The 20,277-nt window shown below is 30.7% G+C and overlaps 1 protein-coding gene across 3 annotated transcripts in view; it reads left to right on the plus strand.

Moving 5' to 3' along the window:
- The window catches only part of LOC130895371 (ras association domain-containing protein 10-like), a 57,218-nt gene that overhangs the window by 36,284 nt on the left and 657 nt on the right, over nucleotides 1–20,277 (plus strand). For 2 of the 3 annotated variants that reach the window (XM_057802608.1, XM_057802610.1), the window contains exons 2-5: nucleotides 2,110–2,293; nucleotides 15,821–15,946; nucleotides 16,002–16,231; nucleotides 18,340–18,562. In XM_057802608.1, the coding sequence (XP_057658591.1) occupies nucleotides 2,110–2,293; nucleotides 15,821–15,946; nucleotides 16,002–16,231; nucleotides 18,340–18,562 (763 nt within the window). Of the gene's footprint in view, nucleotides 1–1,261; nucleotides 1,780–2,109; nucleotides 2,294–15,820; nucleotides 15,947–16,001; nucleotides 16,232–18,339; nucleotides 18,563–20,277 lie in introns of those variants that run through there. The other variant, XM_057802609.1, reaches the window with a different exon arrangement.

A 20,277-nucleotide genomic window follows, 5' to 3' on the forward strand; every position in this document is an offset into this window, starting at 1 on the left:
AAAACAAAAAGTATTTATTGTTTATGTCCTACGTTTTATTACGTCGTTTGAGAAGACGTCGCGATCCCAATCAGTTTCTAACCAACGAACGTCTCAAATTTGAAAATTTTTCGTCGTGACTGGACCTCGTAGTGCTAAACTACCTTCCAGAAGAAGTTAACATAACGTTTCGGTACAAATTCGTATTCCACAAGCTTCTGCATGTCACCGATCGTGTCTGGCGCCTAGAACGCGTTGGGTATCTAGATATCTTGATTATGCACGTCCCAAAACAAAAATTGAAGGAAAAACTCCGACTGGGTGCTGTAACTTGTTATGAAGACAATTCTCTTTCACGTGCGCGTGTTTTTGAGTGGTGTTGTGAGGTCCGAGAAGATGACCAGCACCTAGATCGCCCCAACTTCGAAAAAAGTGACCAAAATCAACCAAATTCCGCGTGAAAATCGTCGAATTAGCAAATTTTACTCGAGGTATAACACATTTGACCCCTGACCTAAAGCTTTTGCGTCAACTGGTCTGCTCAGATTTCCTTGGAAGGCTACAAAAAGATCTGTTTCGAAAGGGACCCGATTTGAGTCGATGTGAAATTCGAATTTGAAACAGATGGTGCATATCTAATCACAAAAAACGGTTTTTCCAAAGTCTAACTTCGACTGGGTGCTATAAATTGTTTCTAAAAGGCTACGGGGACAATTCAAACCAAATTCCGCGTGAAAATCGTCGAATTAACAAATTTTACTCGAGGTATAACACATTTGACCCCTGACCTAAAGCTTTTACATCAACGGGTCTGCTCAGATTTCCTTGGAAGGCTAGAAAAAGATCTGCTTCGAAAGGGACCCGATTTGAGTCGATGTGAAATTCGAATTTGAAACAGATGGTGCATATCTAATCACAAAAAACGGTTTTTCCAAAGTCTAACTTCGACTGGGTGCTATAAATTGTTTCTAAAAGGCTACGGGGACAATTCAAACCAAATTCCGCGTGAAAATCGTCGAATTAACAAATTTTACTCGAGGTATAACACATTTCGATTTGATTAGATTCGTCCTTGGGTGTCTGAAACCCCTAGTTCGTCTCTGGGATCGAGGTCGAAGTCGTGTGTTGTTTCTTTTTTGTGCAGTTGCAGAGAAAATTTGTTCACGCGATCACACCAGACATCTGGTACTTTTTATTTGCTACTGGGCATCTATAATACTCCAACGATACCAAATTATTGGCGGCTCCCTGTGTAGACAGTCAGAACAAACCATTTTTTCATTTGCGCGATGACATAAATAAATTTTTTTTCATAAAATGACAAGTGACACGTATTGGTGCACAAACGAACGCGAATAGGCGTTCATGAATGTTGAAAATTCGTCCCGAATATAAAGCCGCACAATTTGAACTCGAACATAACCTCAAAAGCGTTTAAAAGTAGATTTGAAGGATGGTGTATATACTGGGCGAGACCTTGTCGATTAGATCAGGTAATTAAACGTCAATTTTGTCTCGGAATATTCAAACGGGAAAATTATTACCTATATTTTATTAAATTTTAGTTTTCTAACCTAACCTAACCTAACAATACAAATTTTATCAGCCTTTCACTCAGATTACGAACTAGAAAAGTGAGGTTATGTATCTTTGACATTTTGGAACGTCATGCAGCCGAAATAGATTTATTGTAAATATACGAGGTCCAGTAATATGTGGTAGAAATATACAATTTTTCAAAAAGTTAAAAACGGCGTTGGATTCCGCGATGATTTGGTCGACTCTGGTACTTCAATTCAGGTCCGTATTTTGGAAAATATTGACGTGCAACGTGCATTTTACTCGAATTCATAAAAATAATGTAAAACGAATCACAAAATCGCAGTGGAATCGAGTGTATTCGTGATTGGAATTTATTTTTTCTTTTTATAGTTGAATTCAATCATTCGAAATGTTGAAAGTCAATGAACTAACTTTCTTTGTTTCGCAATGTAGCATTTAAAAATAACATTGTAAATATTTAATTGTTATTTAGTGTTGCAACGCCTACTGATAATATACGAGGAGCGTCGAAAATTATCCCAATAATTAGTTAGTTGTATGTTTGTCAATTTTTTTCTTTTTTTAAAGGAAAATGATGTGTTTAAACGACTCAAGAAACCAAAGTTTATACGATTCCGACCAGGACAGCGTCAGCAGCGGCGAGGAATTACCAATATGGGTACGAGGGGAGCAGCGATGGGTTTCCGGTATAACTGAAGAAACCACGTGTCAAGACGTGATCCAAGTATTATTGCACGACGAAGAAAGAAGGGTAATTATATATTTAAAATTGTATCATTAAATGTTTAATAATATTTAATGATATTTATTTCTTTTGCGTCGCGATTATCAGGTGTTTGAACTTTGGTTGATGCTTCTATTTCCAGTCGAAGTTTACGAGCTATTCAAACGCGTTACGTACAATTTAAATATTGCTGTTGGTAAACGTGTACTTAAATATATTTTAATTTGTTTGAAAAATTATAATAATTCGTATAAATAACGGAAATTAACCGGCAAAAACGTAAGCTACAACGGAAACGTCAAACTCGCTATATAGTCCGGTCAAATTAGACTTTTTCTTAATGTATGGAAAAAATTATACGCGTATTAAATAACTATAGGGGTTATTAGATAAGTTTCGACGGTTATTTACGTGGCAAAAAAAATTTAAGTTTTTCGTAATCAAAAATTATTTATTATTTGACATTTTCTTTAAAATAAATTATTGCAAAAAAAAATGGTTAAGCGGGGAAACCAATATAAAGCATTTTTAGGTGACAATCACAAATCTAAGCATTTTTGGTACAAATATCATAAATAAATAATAAATCCAATCATAGAGGGCTTTTATAATAACCTATATTAGAGGTTATAAACGTTTTATACCGCGTGGATTTGCTTGAATTTCTCTCAATTCCTTATTAGTTAGGAGTAATATTTAAAGTTGATTAATGGTTGGGGTATGCCTTTTGGGAAGAAGTTTTATCTACTCTCCGCATCCCTTTTCGACAGGGTGGTCTGTCTTATATGCTGCTCGTTCTCCTTTTCAATTTTCCAGGGGTTTGGTGCACTTTTCAATATGCATTCCTCAAAGATCGATGCATTCCAGGAAGTGCTAACGGTGCAAAAAAACATATATTTGGGATAAAGGAAAACCCAGAAAATTAGTTTTTTTGTTAAATGAAATTTGAAAATGCCAATTTTTGACGAAATTTTTACGAAAAAGCGTTACTACATAGAATCAAATTCAAAAAAACCTATTTTGGACCAAGAAAAACCCAGAAAATCAGTTTTTTTGGAATTTGAAAAAGCCTATTTTTGACGAAACTTTTACAGAAAAGCGAAAAAAAAAGTAAATTTTTCACGAAAATCTGCTGATATATGGTATCAAACACAGAAAAATTTCATTTTGGGCTAAGGAAAACCCAGAAAAATAATTTTCTTGTTAAATCTAATTTGAAAAAGCCAATTTTTGTCGAAATTATTAAGAAAAACCATTAATACATGGAATCAAACAAAAAAAAACGTATTTTGAAACAAGAAAAACCCAGAAAATCAGTTTTTTTGTTAGATGGGATTTCAGAAAGCCAAATTTTAACGAAATTTTCACGAAAAAGCGTTACTACATCGAAGCAAACTCAAAAAAAACCTATTTTGGACCAAGAATAACCGATAAAATCAGTTTTTTTGTTTAATGAAATTTGGGAAAGACAATTTTTGACGAAATTTTCTCGAAAAATAGTTACTACATCGAATCAAATTTTAAAAAACCTAATTTGGACCCAGAAAAACAGTTTTCTTGTTAAATGGAATTTGGAAAAGCCAATTTTTGAAGAAATTTTTACAGAAAAACGCTACTACATAAAATCAAAATCGAAAAAACTTATTTTGGACCAAGAAAAACCCAGAAAATTAGTTTTCTTGTTAGATGGAGTTCCAAAAAATACAAATTTTGACCAAATTTTTACGAAAAAGCGTTACTACATCGAATCAAACTAAAAGAAAAACCTATTTTGGACCAAGAAAAACCCAAAAATACAGTTTTTTTGTTAAATGGAATTTGTAAAAGCCAATTTTTGACGAAATTTTCACGAAAAAGCGTTACTACATAAAATCAAATTCAAAAAAACCTATTTTGGACCAAGAAAAACCCAAAAATACAGTTTTTTTGTTAAATGGAATTTGTAAAAGCCAATTTTTGACGAAATTTTTACAGAAAAGCGTTACTACATAGAATCAAATTCAAAAAAACCTATTTTGGACCAAGAAAAACCCAAAAATACAGTTTTTTTTATTAAATGGAATTTGTAAAAGCCAATTTTTGACGAAATTTTTACGAAAAAGCGTTACTACATAGAATCAAATTCAAAAAAACCTATTTTGGACCAAGAAAAACCCAAAAATACAGTTTTTTTGTTAAATGGAATTTGTAAAAGCCAATTTTTGACGAAATTTTCACGAAAAAGCGTTACTACATAAAATCAAATTCAAAAAAACCTATTTTGGACCAAGAAAAACCCAAAAATACAGTTTTTTTGTTAAATGGAATTTGTAAAAGCCAATTTTTGACGAAATTTTCACGAAAAAGCGTTACTACATAAAATCAAATTCAAAAAAACCTATTTTGGACCAAGAAAAACCCAAAAATACAGTTTTTTTGTTAAATGGAATTTGTAAAAGCCAATTTTTGACGAAATTTTCACGAAAAAGCGTTACTACATAAAATCAAATTCAAAAAAACCTATTTTGGACCAAGAAAAACCCAAAAATACAGTTTTTTTGTTAAATGGAATTTGTAAAAGCCAATTTTTGACGAAATTTTTACAGAAAAGCGTTACTACATAGAATCAAATTCAAAAAAACCTATTTTGGACCAAGAAAAACCCAAAAATACAGTTTTTTTTATTAAATGGAATTTGTAAAAGCCAATTTTTGACGAAATTTTTACGAAAAAGCGTTACTACATAAAATCAAATTCAAAAAAACCTATTTTGGACCAAGAAAAACCCAAAAATACAGTTTTTTTGTTAAATGGAATTTGTAAAAGCCAATTTTTGACGAAATTTTCACGAAAAAGCGTTACTACATAAAATCAAATTCAAAAAAACCTATTTTGGACCAAGAAAAACCCAAAAATACAGTTTTTTTGTTAAATGGAATTTGTAAAAGCCAATTTTTGACGAAATTTTTACAGAAAAGCGTTACTACATAGAATCAAATTCAAAAAAACCTATTTTGGACCAAGAAAAACCCAAAAATACAGTTTTTTTTATTAAATGGAATTTGTAAAAGCCAATTTTTGACGAAATTTTCACGAAAAAGCGTTACTACATAAAATCAAATTCAAAAAAACCTATTTTGGACCAAGAAAAACCCAAAAATACAGTTTTTTTGTTAAATGGAATTTGTAAAAGCCAATTTTTGACGAAATTTTCACGAAAAAGCGTTACTACATAAAATCAAATTCAAAAAAACCTATTTTGGACCAAGAAAAACCCAAAAATACAGTTTTTTTGTTAAATGGAATTTGTAAAAGCCAATTTTTGACGAAATTTTTACAGAAAAGCGTTACTACATAGAATCAAATTCAAAAAAACCTATTTTGGACCAAGAAAAACCCAGAAAATCAGTTTTTTTGGAATTTGAAAAAGCCTATTTTTGACGAAACTTTTACAGAAAAGCGAAAAAAAAAGTAAATTTTTCACGAAAATCTGCTGATATATGGTATCAAACACAGAAAAATTTCATTTTGGGCTAAGGAAAACCCAGAAAAATAATTTTCTTGTTAAATCTAATTTGAAAAAGCCAATTTTTGTCGAAATTATTAAGAAAAACCATTAATACATGGAATCAAACAAAAAAAAACGTATTTTGAAACAAGAAAAACCCAGAAAATCAGTTTTTTTGTTAGATGGGATTTCAGAAAGCCAAATTTTAACGAAATTTTCACGAAAAAGCGTTACTACATCGAAGCAAACTCAAAAAAACCTATTTTGGACCAAGAATAACCGATAAAATCAGTTTTTTTGTTTAATGAAATTTGGGAAAGACAATTTTTGACGAAATTTTCTCGAAAAATAGTTACTACATCGAATCAAATTTTAAAAAACCTAATTTGGACCCAGAAAAACAGTTTTCTTGTTAAATGGAATTTGGAAAAGCCAATTTTTGAAGAAATTTTTACAGAAAAACGCTACTACATAAAATCAAAATCGAAAAAACTTATTTTGGACCAAGAAAAACCCAGAAAATTAGTTTTCTTGTTAGATGGAGTTCCAAAAAATACAAATTTTGACCAAATTTTTACGAAAAAGCGTTACTACATCGAATCAAACTAAAAGAAAAACCTATTTTGGACCAAGAAAAACCCAAAAATACAGTTTTTTTGTTAAATGGAATTTGTAAAAGCCAATTTTTGACGAAATTTTCACGAAAAAGCGTTACTACATAAAATCAAATTCAAAAAAACCTATTTTGGACCAAGAAAAACCCAAAAATACAGTTTTTTTGTTAAATGGAATTTGTAAAAGCCAATTTTTGACGAAATTTTTACAGAAAAGCGTTACTACATAGAATCAAATTCAAAAAAACCTATTTTGGACCAAGAAAAACCCAAAAATACAGTTTTTTTTATTAAATGGAATTTGTAAAAGCCAATTTTTGACGAAATTTTTACGAAAAAGCGTTACTACATAGAATCAAATTCAAAAAAACCTATTTTGGACCAAGAAAAACCCAAAAATACAGTTTTTTTGTTAAATGGAATTTGTAAAAGCCAATTTTTGACGAAATTTTCACGAAAAAGCGTTACTACATAAAATCAAATTCAAAAAAACCTATTTTGGACCAAGAAAAACCCAAAAATACAGTTTTTTTGTTAAATGGAATTTGTAAAAGCCAATTTTTGACGAAATTTTCACGAAAAAGCGTTACTACATAAAATCAAATTCAAAAAAACCTATTTTGGACCAAGAAAAACCCAAAAATACAGTTTTTTTGTTAAATGGAATTTGTAAAAGCCAATTTTTGACGAAATTTTCACGAAAAAGCGTTACTACATAAAATCAAATTCAAAAAAACCTATTTTGGACCAAGAAAAACCCAAAAATACAGTTTTTTTGTTAAATGGAATTTGTAAAAGCCAATTTTTGACGAAATTTTTACAGAAAAGCGTTACTACATAGAATCAAATTCAAAAAAACCTATTTTGGACCAAGAAAAACCCAAAAATACAGTTTTTTTTATTAAATGGAATTTGTAAAAGCCAATTTTTGACGAAATTTTTACGAAAAAGCGTTACTACATAGAATCAAATTCAAAAAAACCTATTTTGGACCAAGAAAAACCCAAAAATACAGTTTTTTTTGTTAAATGGAATTTGTAAAAGCCAATTTTTGACGAAATTTTCACGAAAAAGCGTTACTACATAGAATCGAATTCAAAAAAACCTATTTTGGACCAAGAAAAACCCAAAAATACAGTTTTTTTGTTAAATGGAATTTGTAAAAGCCAATTTTTGACGAAATTTTTACAGAAAAGCGTTACTACATAGAATCAAATTCAAAAAAACCTATTTTGGACCAAGAAAAACCCAAAAATACAGTTTTTTTTATTAAATGGAATTTGTAAAAGCCAATTTTTGACGAAATTTTTACGAAAAAGCGTTACTACATAGAATCGAATTCAAAAAAACCTATTTTGGACCAAGAAAAACCCAAAAATACAGTTTTTTGTTAAATGGAATTTGTAAAAGCCAATTTTTGACGAAATTTTTACAGAAAAGCGTTACTACATAAAATCAAACTCGAAAAAACTTATTTTGGACCAAGAAAAACCCAGAAAATTAGTTTTCTTGTTAGATGGAGTTCCAAAAAAGCCAAATTTTGACCAAATTTTTACGAAAAAGCGTTACTACATAAAATCAAATTCAAAAAAACCTATTTTGGACCAAGAAAAACCCAAAAATACAGTTTTTTTGTTAAATGGAATTTGTAAAAGCCAATTTTTGACGAAATTTTCACGAAAAAGCGTTACTACATAAAATCAAATTCAAAAAAACCTATTTTGGACCAAGAAAAACCCAAAAATACAGTTTTTTTGTTAAATGGAATTTGTAAAAGCCAATTTTTGACGAAATTTTTACAGAAAAGCGTTACTACATAGAATCAAATTCAAAAAAACCTATTTTGGACCAAGAAAAACCCAAAAATACAGTTTTTTTTATTAAATGGAATTTGTAAAAGCCAATTTTTGACGAAATTTTTACGAAAAAGCGTTACTACATAGAATCAAATTCAAAAAAAACCTATTTTGGACCAAGAAAAACCCAAAAATACAGTTTTTTTGTTAAATGGAATTTGTAAAAGCCAATTTTTGACGAAATTTTCACGAAAAAGCGTTACTACATAGAATCGAATTCAAAAAAACCTATTTTGGACCAAGAAAAACCCAAAAATACAGTTTTTTTGTTAAATGGAATTTGTAAAAGCCAATTTTTGACGAAATTTTTACAGAAAAGCGTTACTACATAGAATCAAATTCAAAAAAACCTATTTTGGACCAAGAAAAACCCAAAAATACAGTTTTTTTTATTAAATGGAATTTGTAAAAGCCAATTTTTGACGAAATTTTTACGAAAAAGCGTTACTACATAGAATCGAATTCAAAAAAACCTATTTTGGACCAAGAAAAACCCAAAAATACAGTTTTTTGTTAAATGGAATTTGTAAAAGCCAATTTTTGACGAAATTTTTACAGAAAAGCGTTACTACATAAAATCAAACTCGAAAAAACTTATTTTGGACCAAGAAAAACCCAGAAAATTAGTTTTCTTGTTAGATGGAGTTCCAAAAAAGCCAAATTTTGACCAAATTTTTACGAAAAAGCGTTACTACATCGAATCAAATTTTAAAAAACCTATTTTGGACCAAGAAAAACCCAAAAATACAGTTTTTTTTATTAAATGGAATTTGTAAAAGCCAATTTTTGACGAAATTTTTACGAAAAAGCGTTACTACATAGAATCAAATTCAAAAAAACCTATTTTGGACCAAGAAAAACCCAAAAATACAGTTTTTTTTGTTAAATGGAATTTGTAAAAGCCAATTTTTGACGAAATTTTCACGAAAAATAGTTACTACATCGAATCAAATTTTAAAAAACCTAATTTGGACCCAGAAAAACAGTTTTCTTGTTAAATGGAATTTGGAAAAGCCAATTTTTGAAGAAATTTTTACAGAAAAACGCTACTACATAAAATCAAAATCGAAAAAACTTATTTTGGACCAAGAAAAACCCAGAAAATTAGTTTTCTTGTTAGATGGAGTTCCAAAAAATCCAAATTTTGACCAAATTTTTACGAAAAAGCGTTACTACATCGAATCAAACTAAAAGAAAAACCTATTTTGGACCAAGAAAAACCCAAAAATACAGTTTTTTTGTTAAATGGAATTTGTAAAAGCCAATTTTTGACGAAATTTTCACGAAAAAGCGTTACTACATAAAATCAAATTCAAAAAAACCTATTTTGGACCAAGAAAAACCCAAAAATACAGTTTTTTTGTTAAATGGAATTTGTAAAAGCCAATTTTTGACGAAATTTTTACAGAAAAGCGTTACTACATAGAATCAAATTCAAAAAAACCTATTTTGGACCAAGAAAAACCCAAAAATACAGTTTTTTTTATTAAATGGAATTTGTAAAAGCCAATTTTTGACGAAATTTTCACGAAAAAGCGTTACTACATAAAATCAAATTCAAAAAAACCTATTTTGGACCAAGAAAAACCCAAAAATACAGTTTTTTTGTTAAATGGAATTTGTAAAAGCCAATTTTTGACGAAATTTTCACGAAAAAGCGTTACTACATAGAATCGAATTCAAAAAAACCTATTTTGGACCAAGAAAAACCCAAAAATACAGTTTTTTGTTAAATGGAATTTGTAAAAGTCAATTTTTGACGAAATTTTTACAGAAAAGCGTTACTACATAAAATCAAATTCAAAAAAACCTATTTTGGACCAAGAAAAACCCAAAAATACAGTTTTTTTTATTAAATGGAATTTGTAAAAGCCAATTTTTGACGAAATTTTTACGAAAAAGCGTTACTACATAGAATCAAATACAAAAAAACCTATTTTGGACCAAGAAAAACCCAAAAATACAGTTTTTTTGTTAAATGGAATTTGTAAAAGCCAATTTTTGACGAAATTTTTACAGAAAAGCGTTACTACATAAAATCAAACTCGAAAAAACTTATTTTGGATCAAGAAAAACCCAAAAATACAGTTTTTTTGTTAAATGGAATTTGTAAAAGCCAATTTTTGACGAAATTTTCACGAAAAAGCGTTACTACATAGAATCGAATTCAAAAAAACCTATTTTGGACCAAGAAAAACCCAAAAATACAGTTTTTTGTTAAATGGAATTTGTAAAAGCCAATTTTTGACGAAATTTTTACAGAAAAGCGTTACTACATAAAATCAAATTCAAAAAAACCTATTTTGGACCAAGAAAAACCCAAAAATACAGTTTTTTTTATTAAATGGAATTTGTAAAAGCCAATTTTTGACGAAATTTTTACGAAAAAGCGTTACTACATAGAATCAAATTCAAAAAAACCTATTTTGGACCAAGAAAAACCCAAAAATACAGTTTTTTTGTTAAATGGAATTTGTAAAAGCCAATTTTTGACGAAATTTTTACAGAAAAGCGTTACTACATAGAATCAAATTCAAAAAAACCTATTTTGGACCAAGAAAAACCCAAAAATACAGTTTTTTTGTTAAATGGAATTTGTAAAAGCCAATTTTTGACGAAATTTTTACAGAAAAGCGTTACTACATAGAATCAAATTCAAAAAAACCTATTTTGGACCAAGAAAAACCCAAAAATACAGTTTTTTTGTTAAATGGAATTTGTAAAAGCCAATTTTTGACGAAATTTTTACAGAAAAGCGTTACTACATAGAATCAAATTCAAAAAAACCTATTTTGGACCAAGAAAAACCCAAAAATACAGTTTTTTTGTTAAATGGAATTTGTAAAAGCCAATTTTTGACGAAATTTTTACAGAAAAGCGTTACTACATAGAATCAAATTCAAAAAAACCTATTTTGGACCAAGAAAAACCCAAAAATACAGTTTTTTTGTTAAATGGAATTTGTAAAAGCCAATTTTTGACGAAATTTTTACAGAAAAGCGTTACTACATAGAATCAAATTCAAAAAAACCTATTTTGGACCAAGAAAAACCCAAAAATACAGTTTTTTTGTTAAATGGAATTTGTAAAAGCCAATTTTTGACGAAATTTTTACAGAAAAGCGTTACTACATAGAATCAAATTCAAAAAAACCTATTTTGGACCAAGAAAAACCCAAAAATACAGTTTTTTTGTTAAATGGAATTTGTAAAAGCCAATTTTTGACGAAATTTTTACAGAAAAGCGTTACTACATAGAATCAAATTCAAAAAAACCTATTTTGGACCAAGAAAAACCCAAAAATACAGTTTTTTTTATTAAATGGAATTTGTAAAAGCCAATTTTTGACGAAATTTTTACGAAAAAGCGTTACTACATAGAATCAAATTCAAAAAAACCTATTTTGGACCAAGAAAAACCCAAAAATACAGTTTTTTTGTTAAATGGAATTTGTAAAAGCCAATTTTTGACGAAATTTTCACGAAAAAGCGTTACTACATAAAATCAAATTCAAAAAAACCTATTTTGGACCAAGAAAAACCCAAAAATACAGTTTTTTTGTTAAATGGAATTTGTAAAAGCCAATTTTTGACGAAATTTTCACGAAAAAGCGTTACTACATAAAATCAAATTCAAAAAAACCTATTTTGGACCAAGAAAAACCCAAAAATACAGTTTTTTTGTTAAATGGAATTTGTAAAAGCCAATTTTTGACGAAATTTTTACGAAAAAGCGTTACTACATAGAATCAAATTCAAAAAAACCTATTTTGGACCAAGAAAAACCCAAAAATACAGTTTTTTTGTTAAATGGAATTTGTAAAAGCCAATTTTTGACGAAATTTTCACGAAAAAGCGTTACTACATAGAATCGAATTCAAAAAAACCTATTTTGGACCAAGAAAAACCCAAAAATACAGTTTTTTTGTTAAATGGAATTTGTAAAAGCCAATTTTTGACGAAATTTTTACAGAAAAGCGTTACTACATAGAATCAAATTCAAAAAAACCTATTTTGGACCAAGAAAAACCCAAAAATACAGTTTTTTTTGTTAAATGGAATTTGGAAAAGCCAATTTTTGACGAAATTTTCACGAAAAAGCGTTACTACATAGAATCAAATTCAAAAAAACCTATTTTGGACCAAGAAAAACCCAAAAATACAGTTTTTTTGTTAAATGGAATTTGTAAAAGCCAATTTTTGACGAAATTTTCACGAAAAAGCGTTACTACATAGAATCGAATTCAAAAAAACCTATTTTGGACCAAGAAAAACCCAAAAATACAGTTTTTTTGTTAAATGGAATTTGTAAAAGCCAATTTTTGACGAAATTTTTACAGAAAAGCGTTACTACATAGAATCAAATTCAAAAAAACCTATTTTGGACCAAGAAAAACCCAAAAATACAGTTTTTTTTGTTAAATGGAATTTGGAAAAGCCAATTTTTGACGAAATTTTCACGAAAATCTGCTAATATATGGTATCAAACCCAGAAAATCAGTTTTCTTGTTAAATGGAATTTAGAAAACTCAATTTCTGATCAAATTTTTTACAAAAAACTATTAATACATTGATTCAAACAATCGAATTGAATACAGTGTAATAAAGAAACATTTTATTTTAATCAAAATACGGTTTTATTTACTTTTAATTTGTATCTATCACATAAACATACCTAAAATTAATTACAAAAAAAGGTTTGTCGTCTTCAATAAAAACTCTATCCTTTGAAATTTCTCATTTTATGGAGTCGAAATGTACCCGCACTTGTTTCGACACTAATCGATTTCGATTCTAATCGAGTTACTAAATGATTGGAGATTAAATCTACATCGAGATATACCAATATATTGTATTTTTTTTGATTTTATAAATATACAAAGGAGTATCCGGACCACCCGAATCCGTCTAAATTATTGGCATCTTAAATAATAAGCTCCTAAAGAAATAGCTGTCAGATTGTATCCACGTAGGTACTGTCGATACCAACACTATCATTAACTCCATCTGAAACTAGCGCGCCGCGAAAACAAGCAATTATTTTACACAAGTTTTTCGAATTGCAGATATATCAAAGTCGATTTGCAAAATTGATTCTCCGAAAGCAATCATACTCTTATATATATATATTTATTCATCTCCCCCATTTTTTTTTTATAAATCCAAACGTATACCCACCACAGAAGTAGTACGTAAACATTTAATACGAGGGGAACACGAAATATTTTGACGTCGCTATCGATCGTTTCAGGAATTTGAGGTTAGGTGACTTTTGTTGTCAAAAATCTTTACGAACCGTCAAAAGTACGAGAAAAAAATAACGTACATAACCTAAAAGTACAAAGAAGTTGGAATATTAAAGAAATATCTGGAAATGACAATGTTTTATTGGATAAAACGATCGAAAACTAAAATATTCACTGGAGAAATATCAACTATTGGATGAAAAAGGATTTTTGTAAGAACTGAAAGGAGACAAATACCAAAAGATAACAGAGATTGGTTTAATTTGAGGTTGTATAGAAAATAATGGATACGATATTAACGAAAAATACGATAGAATGGAAGAATACGGTAAAGAGCTGGATGGATGTAATAATTGGAGAACTTGGAAGATGTATATTGGAGATGGAAAGACGTTTAATGTTTTATACTATTCGAATCTATTAGAACTATTCCTAGCTCGGACAATGACGCAACAAGGATTGGCATGACGATAATGATCAGTAGGCAATCAAAAAATGAAAATTTCATCAAAATTTAGCTATCGAAAGACGTCTATAGGATCATGACAGGCGACAAGTCATTTATCTAGGCGCGTGAATCCGGAACTAAACAAAAATCGATTGAATGGATCAATCTGATCAATTCTGAATGTTACACCATCATTTGTTTGCCAGAAGTGATCGAAAAAACGGTTTTCGTGTTAAATGGAATCTGGGAAAGCCAATTTTTGACGAAATTTTCACGAAAAAGATTTACTACATCGAAGCTAACTCAAAAAAGCATATTTTGGACCAAGAAAAACCCAGAAAATTAGTTTTTTTATTAAATGGAATATGGAAAAGCCAATTTGTTACGAAAAAAGGAAAATAAAATTAAATTTTTGTTCAAATTTTCACGAAAATCTGTTGATATATGGTATCAAACACAGAAAAATTTTATTTTGGGCTAAGGAAAATCCAAAAAATTAATTTTCTTGTTAAATCCAATTTGAAAAAGCCAATTTTTGTCGAAATTATTAAGAAAAGCCATTAATACATGGACTAAAACTCGAAAAAACGTATTTTGAAACAAGAAAAACCCAGAAAATAAGTTTTTTTGTTAGATGGAGTTTCAAAAAAGCCAAATTTTGACGAAATTTTCAAGAAAAAGCCAAATTATGACGAAATTTCCAAGAAAAACCATTAATACATAGAATCAAACAAAAAAAACGTATTTTGAAACAAGAAAAACCCAGAAAATAAGTTTTTTTGTTAGATGGAGTTTCAAAAAAGCCAAATTTTGACGAAATTTTCAAGAAAAAGCCAAATTATGACGAAATTTCCAAGAAAAACCATTAATACATGGAATCAAACAAAAAAAACGTATTTTGAAACAAGAAAAACCCAGAAAATAAGTTTTTTTGTTAGATGGGGTTTGAAAAAGCCAAATTTTGTCGAAATTTTCAAGAAAAAGCCAATTTTTGACGAAATTTTTACAGAAAAGCGTTACTACATAAAATCAAACTCGAAAAAACTTATTTCGGACCAAGAAAAACCCAGAAAATTAGTTTTTTTAGTAGATGGAATTTGAAAAAGCCAAATTTTGACCAAATTTTTACGAAAAAGCGTTACTACATCGAATCAAATTCAAAAAAAACCTAGTTTGGGTCCAGAAAAACCCAGAGAATCAGTTTTTTTGTTAGATAGGGTTTGAAAAAGCCAAATTTTGACGAAATTTTCACGAAAAACCATTAATACATGGAATCAAACTAAAAGAAAATCCTATTTTGGACCCAGAAAAACTCAAAAAAAAACAGTTTTCTTGTTAAATGGAATTTGGAAAAGCCAATTTTTGACGAAATTTTTACAGAAAAGCGTAAATACATAAAATCAAACTCGAAAAAACTTATTTTGGACCAAGAAAAACCCAGAAAATTAGTTTTTTTAGTAGATGGAATTTGAAAAAGCCAAATTTTTACGAAAAAGCGTTACTACATCGAATCAAATTCAAAAAAAAACCTAGTTTGGATCCAGAAAAACCCAGAAAATCAGTTTTTGGCTGTCGAAAGACGTCTATAAGATCATGACAGGCGACAAATCATTTATCTATGCGCGTGAATCCGGAACTAAACAAAAATCGATTGAATGGATCAATCTGATCAATTCTGAATGGTACACCATCATTTGTTTGCCAGAAGTGATCGAAAAAATCGGTCGAAACATCGATTCCATTATCCATCCGCCGTACAATCCTTATTTGGCACCCAGTGATTTCTTCTCAAATGAATCGCGAGGTTTTTCTGTTGATGCGTTCAAATCAGAAGTATCGTATATTGAAAAACGATATTTCTCAAGTAGCAAACGCATTTTTATATCTAGAATAATTTTTTACAGGGACGACCGATAAGTCAATTACAACAATACCAAATAACCGAAAGATGGAGGGGCGTCGAACAACCTTTAGACGATCATTCGAAAATATTGGATATTTGGAATGCTTGGGGCAGGGCGCAATCGGAGGTAGCCCCCCTCGTAAAAATCTAACTCGAATAATAACATTTCGTTTATGTTACAGGTGAAAATATCGCTGAGGAGAGTGAAATCGGACGCGTTAAGGCCTCCGAGTAGACGAACGAGATGCAGATCGGATTCCAGTACGTGGTCGGACAGAAGTGCCTTCAAAACTATCCATCCGAAAAGATTGCAAGCCTTACAAAACGAAAAACAACCGTCCAGTACGGAAGAACTACTGAAATTAGTTTTGGCGCAAGGAGAAGTCATTAGGAGACAACTCAAAAAATTGAGGTACGTGTTTGATCTATATGTTGATTTAATTTTTGTTTAAACGCGTATCTCCGTCATTATTTCTTTCAGCAAGAGTTTCGATCTCCGTCATCAAGGCTCCAACATCCGAGTTACCTCTGTGCCAAGGTATTTTCGGAATTATCGACTTAAAACCTTGATGGAGATCAAATAAAAGACCGAAACTCTTGGACAGATTTATTTCGAGTACCCGATCCACAACGCCATTCGAAAAATTCGAAAAAATTTCGTTGGTGTACTTTTCGATTATTCCCCGACATTCTAAAAAACTATTTAAAAGGTTACGTCATCGTAATCTATTATTGCGGCATTTTTTTAATCAAAATTTGATTAGAAATTATGATTGGTCACTTCTAATAGTTCGTAATACGTATTTCAACTTAACACGTTAAATGCCGGCTACGAAATTACTCGTAATTCACTTATACGAGAAGATTTTTTTGCATAATTCAACTAAGAAATAAAAATTTTATTTAAAAAACACATTTTCTACATTGTTCGATGATAACTTTGTATTTAAATCGGTATTTTTAATAACTTGATGCGATTAAATAAAAATATGAAAATTACGTCGGCAGTTAACGTGTTAAAACACTCGAATTTTCGCTAAAAATCATTGTTGAGGTTAGGTTAGTAATTCTTCTATCACCTGTAACTTGGCCTTTCCATATATAAGGCTACAAAACGATATTCTATAGAGCGGGAGTAGGTAAAAACCGGCCCGCGGGCCCGTTTCGGCCCTTTTGTTTAATTTGTCCGGCCCGTTGAGCCCGTTTTTAATCTCTAACGTTTTTTTTTTATTGAAACTATAATAATAAATTGAACAAATGGATTTTGTTTTAGTATTTTTAGTCTATTATACAGGGTAAAACTTATTCGCGTGACAGCGAGCTAGAAAATTTATTATTACTATTATTAACTGTCAAATTTCTTTGTCCTAATGCTTCAAAATGACACTTGCGGTGTTTTTGTCAAAAAACTTTCTTAAACAGAGAAAAAAATCCACCCACAACATTCGTGTATCCATAGCATACGGTCTCCGGCCCGGTAGACATTTTGAAAATCTCATTATGGCCCGCGCTTACAAATATTTGCTCACTCCTGCTATAGAAATTGGTATTTCGCACGATGGATTGAATTTTATCGAAAAAAATGTTAGATTAAATAATATATTACACTACAAGTGTCGAAAGTTTTTTGGTTTTGTCCCGGGCGTTATGACGCGCCGGACAGAGATTCAAATTTTTAGCCCTCCTACTGAAGAAAAAGTTTATAATCTTTGATATTTGAGGTACATCGTGGAAACTCAGACGTGCTATAACACGCCTTAAAGGCCCACGATTTATTTTTCTTTTCCCATCGGTCTATCGACCGATTTCACAATTCTTCCACACAAGTTGCCCCCAATTTGGTTCTAATATCCTTCAAAACTTCATCTTTCTTGTACTTTCTCCATCTTCTTCGATGGTCCTTTTTGCAAAACCCATTATTGATGGGTATTTATACAAATCCTTCGGTTCATCTTCTTCACAGTCCTTCCTTTATTTCCCATATAACCATAATCGGTTTCTTCAGCTTTTGTTACGAACCAAGAGCCCTTTGGGATCAAGCGCTTTGGCTTGAACCCTTTGGTGTCATTAGGCAAGCTCTGAGGTGTTTAAACCGCGTTCGTATGAACTTACAGGCCACTTACAGATGGCGTAGTCTGAGGTTTGGTCCTCCTCCATGCACCAACGGCATTCCAGATCGTCCGTGATCCCCATGATGTACAAATGGCGTCTTAGATGGCAGATCACTAGTCGTCCATCTCTGCCGAATCCGCCTTGCGAGTAGACCCTTGAAAGACGCGGTATCAATCAAAGAATGAGTTCTTGGTCCATCGGTGCGTCGGTATTCGAAACTGGGAAAAACTCTCTTTTCAATCTCTCTGTTTTCTTCTTAATCCAAAATTTTTGGCAGCATCTTCTAGTTTATAGAATGCTCTTTCCGAGCGTGGGTTAAATCTGGTGATCAAGGCTGACGCGTTCGTCGTAGAAGTACTTTAAGGATACCTCTTCGTAAATATATATTTTTTTTTTCAATATATTTAGGCACAGCGAACACCAAATAGGTTATTTAGAGGACAAAACCCATCGAGCCAGAGTCAGAAAACACGGAAGCAACTACTTATTGGAAACGTATCTCAAAGGTCTATCGGAAGCCGTCGATCCCGAACAAGACACTTTCATTGCAGACAAAAATAGTGATAGTGGAGTTATGACTGAAGGAGATAGCGAACAGTCTAACAATAATAAACAAACTAGAACAGGAGAGGTGAGTTTTTGGTATTGAAATTTTTCGTAAAAAGTATTTTATTATTAGATACTTTCGCCAGTGGAGAATCTGTACCGAGAATCAAGGAAATCATCCTCGAATCGAACCAAAACAAAATCCAATCCTTCCGAAACTACTTCTCCGAGAAACCTTTCTATGTTTCCTTCCTGAATGCCTTCCTATCGAATCCGCCACTGACGAATCCATTATCCAGCTCAGCTAATTCGACAAACTCCACACCAATCATTCGATAATCGAAATATTCTCCATTGAATACATTTTACACACCAACCTCCAAATATATGCCGAGAGCTCCACCGACTCCATAGCTGCTTCGTCGCATTTTGGAATTAGGAAACTAGGAGGCAGACCTGGTCGCCCAGGAAGCTGTGAATAGTCGTAGTGACAATATTAAATCAACCCCCAAAACGTAAAATGTTAACCAACTCGTTACAAGAACTATTTTCAATAATAATAACCTCAAAAGAAACAACTTTGATATGACGTTGACAGTAACTCTTCTTTTTTTACTGGTATAATGTTTCATAACTCATGATTGCCAACTTATAAAGTAAAAATTGACTGATATATAACCTCAAAATTATCTTCAAACTAGTTGGACGTTAATGGTTAAGGTTAACGCCCCTAGATGGCTCCAATTTCATCAGAATAAATAACATTCTCGTGAACCAGTATAATAGATTTTTGAAAAAAAAGTTTACGCCGTTTCAACGTTTTTTAAGATATCTAGGGACGGAAAAAAGATATCGACATGCGGTTTTCGCTGTTTTGAGGTTAATTTCGTTTAATTACAAAAGACCTTTCAAATAACATCAAGTTTTCGAAAATCGACTAAGCAGAACCGGACTTACAAGCATTTTTCCATAATAAGGTTCCCACTCTCCCCCAAATCTTATTTGAAGAGATGGACTAAACTTTGTGGAATCAAAAATGCGCAGAATTTGTTAAATAATTCGATTTTCGCATCCACTTGGATAAATTTTAACAAATTGTTTCTCGAGAGCATTTCTATTATAATTTTTCCCCCTAAAGCCCACCCTGTATAAACATAAGTGATGTTCTCATTTATTTAAACAGATTTTGAATGGTTGGTAGGGTGAAATTATTGTATTTTGATGTGTATTTTAATTTAGGAATTTATTTATACACTAACACTTAACTATTCACTAAATTATTTATCCCCTAAACTACGCCCTAACTCATTAGATTTAATTTTCCTGATGTGTTCACTATAACATCAAATCATTTACTCAAACTGATCGATTTATATAAACGAATTTCTAGATAATTCGAATTCTAGAATGACATAATCAAACTAAATGGCTTTCTGAGAAATTGTCTATAAAAACAGTCACAATACAATGTAAAAATATGCAAATGTATTATTTTAACGAAAAATCAATAGATATAATGAACATTTTTAGGTTTTGCATACTTTTTCCATATAAACTCTTCTGCGCATGCGTCAATCATCATGACTTATCACACACAGATAGATCTTAATGAGATTTATCGAACGAAATTATCAATGGTTCGATATCTGTTAGCCTTCCAGAGATAATGGCTACTTTTACCATAATCGAACAGGACCGACTTCACGGTCTATATGAGTGAACGAAAAAGTCATTGATGACGTAAATTTTTTATGAATGATAACCTCGAATAAAACTAACTGGTTTCCAATCCAATGTACT

Source organism: Diorhabda carinulata, chromosome 6 (assembly GCF_026250575.1).
Source record: "Diorhabda carinulata isolate Delta chromosome 6, icDioCari1.1, whole genome shotgun sequence".
NCBI classification, from domain to species: Eukaryota; Metazoa; Arthropoda; class Insecta; order Coleoptera; family Chrysomelidae; genus Diorhabda; species Diorhabda carinulata.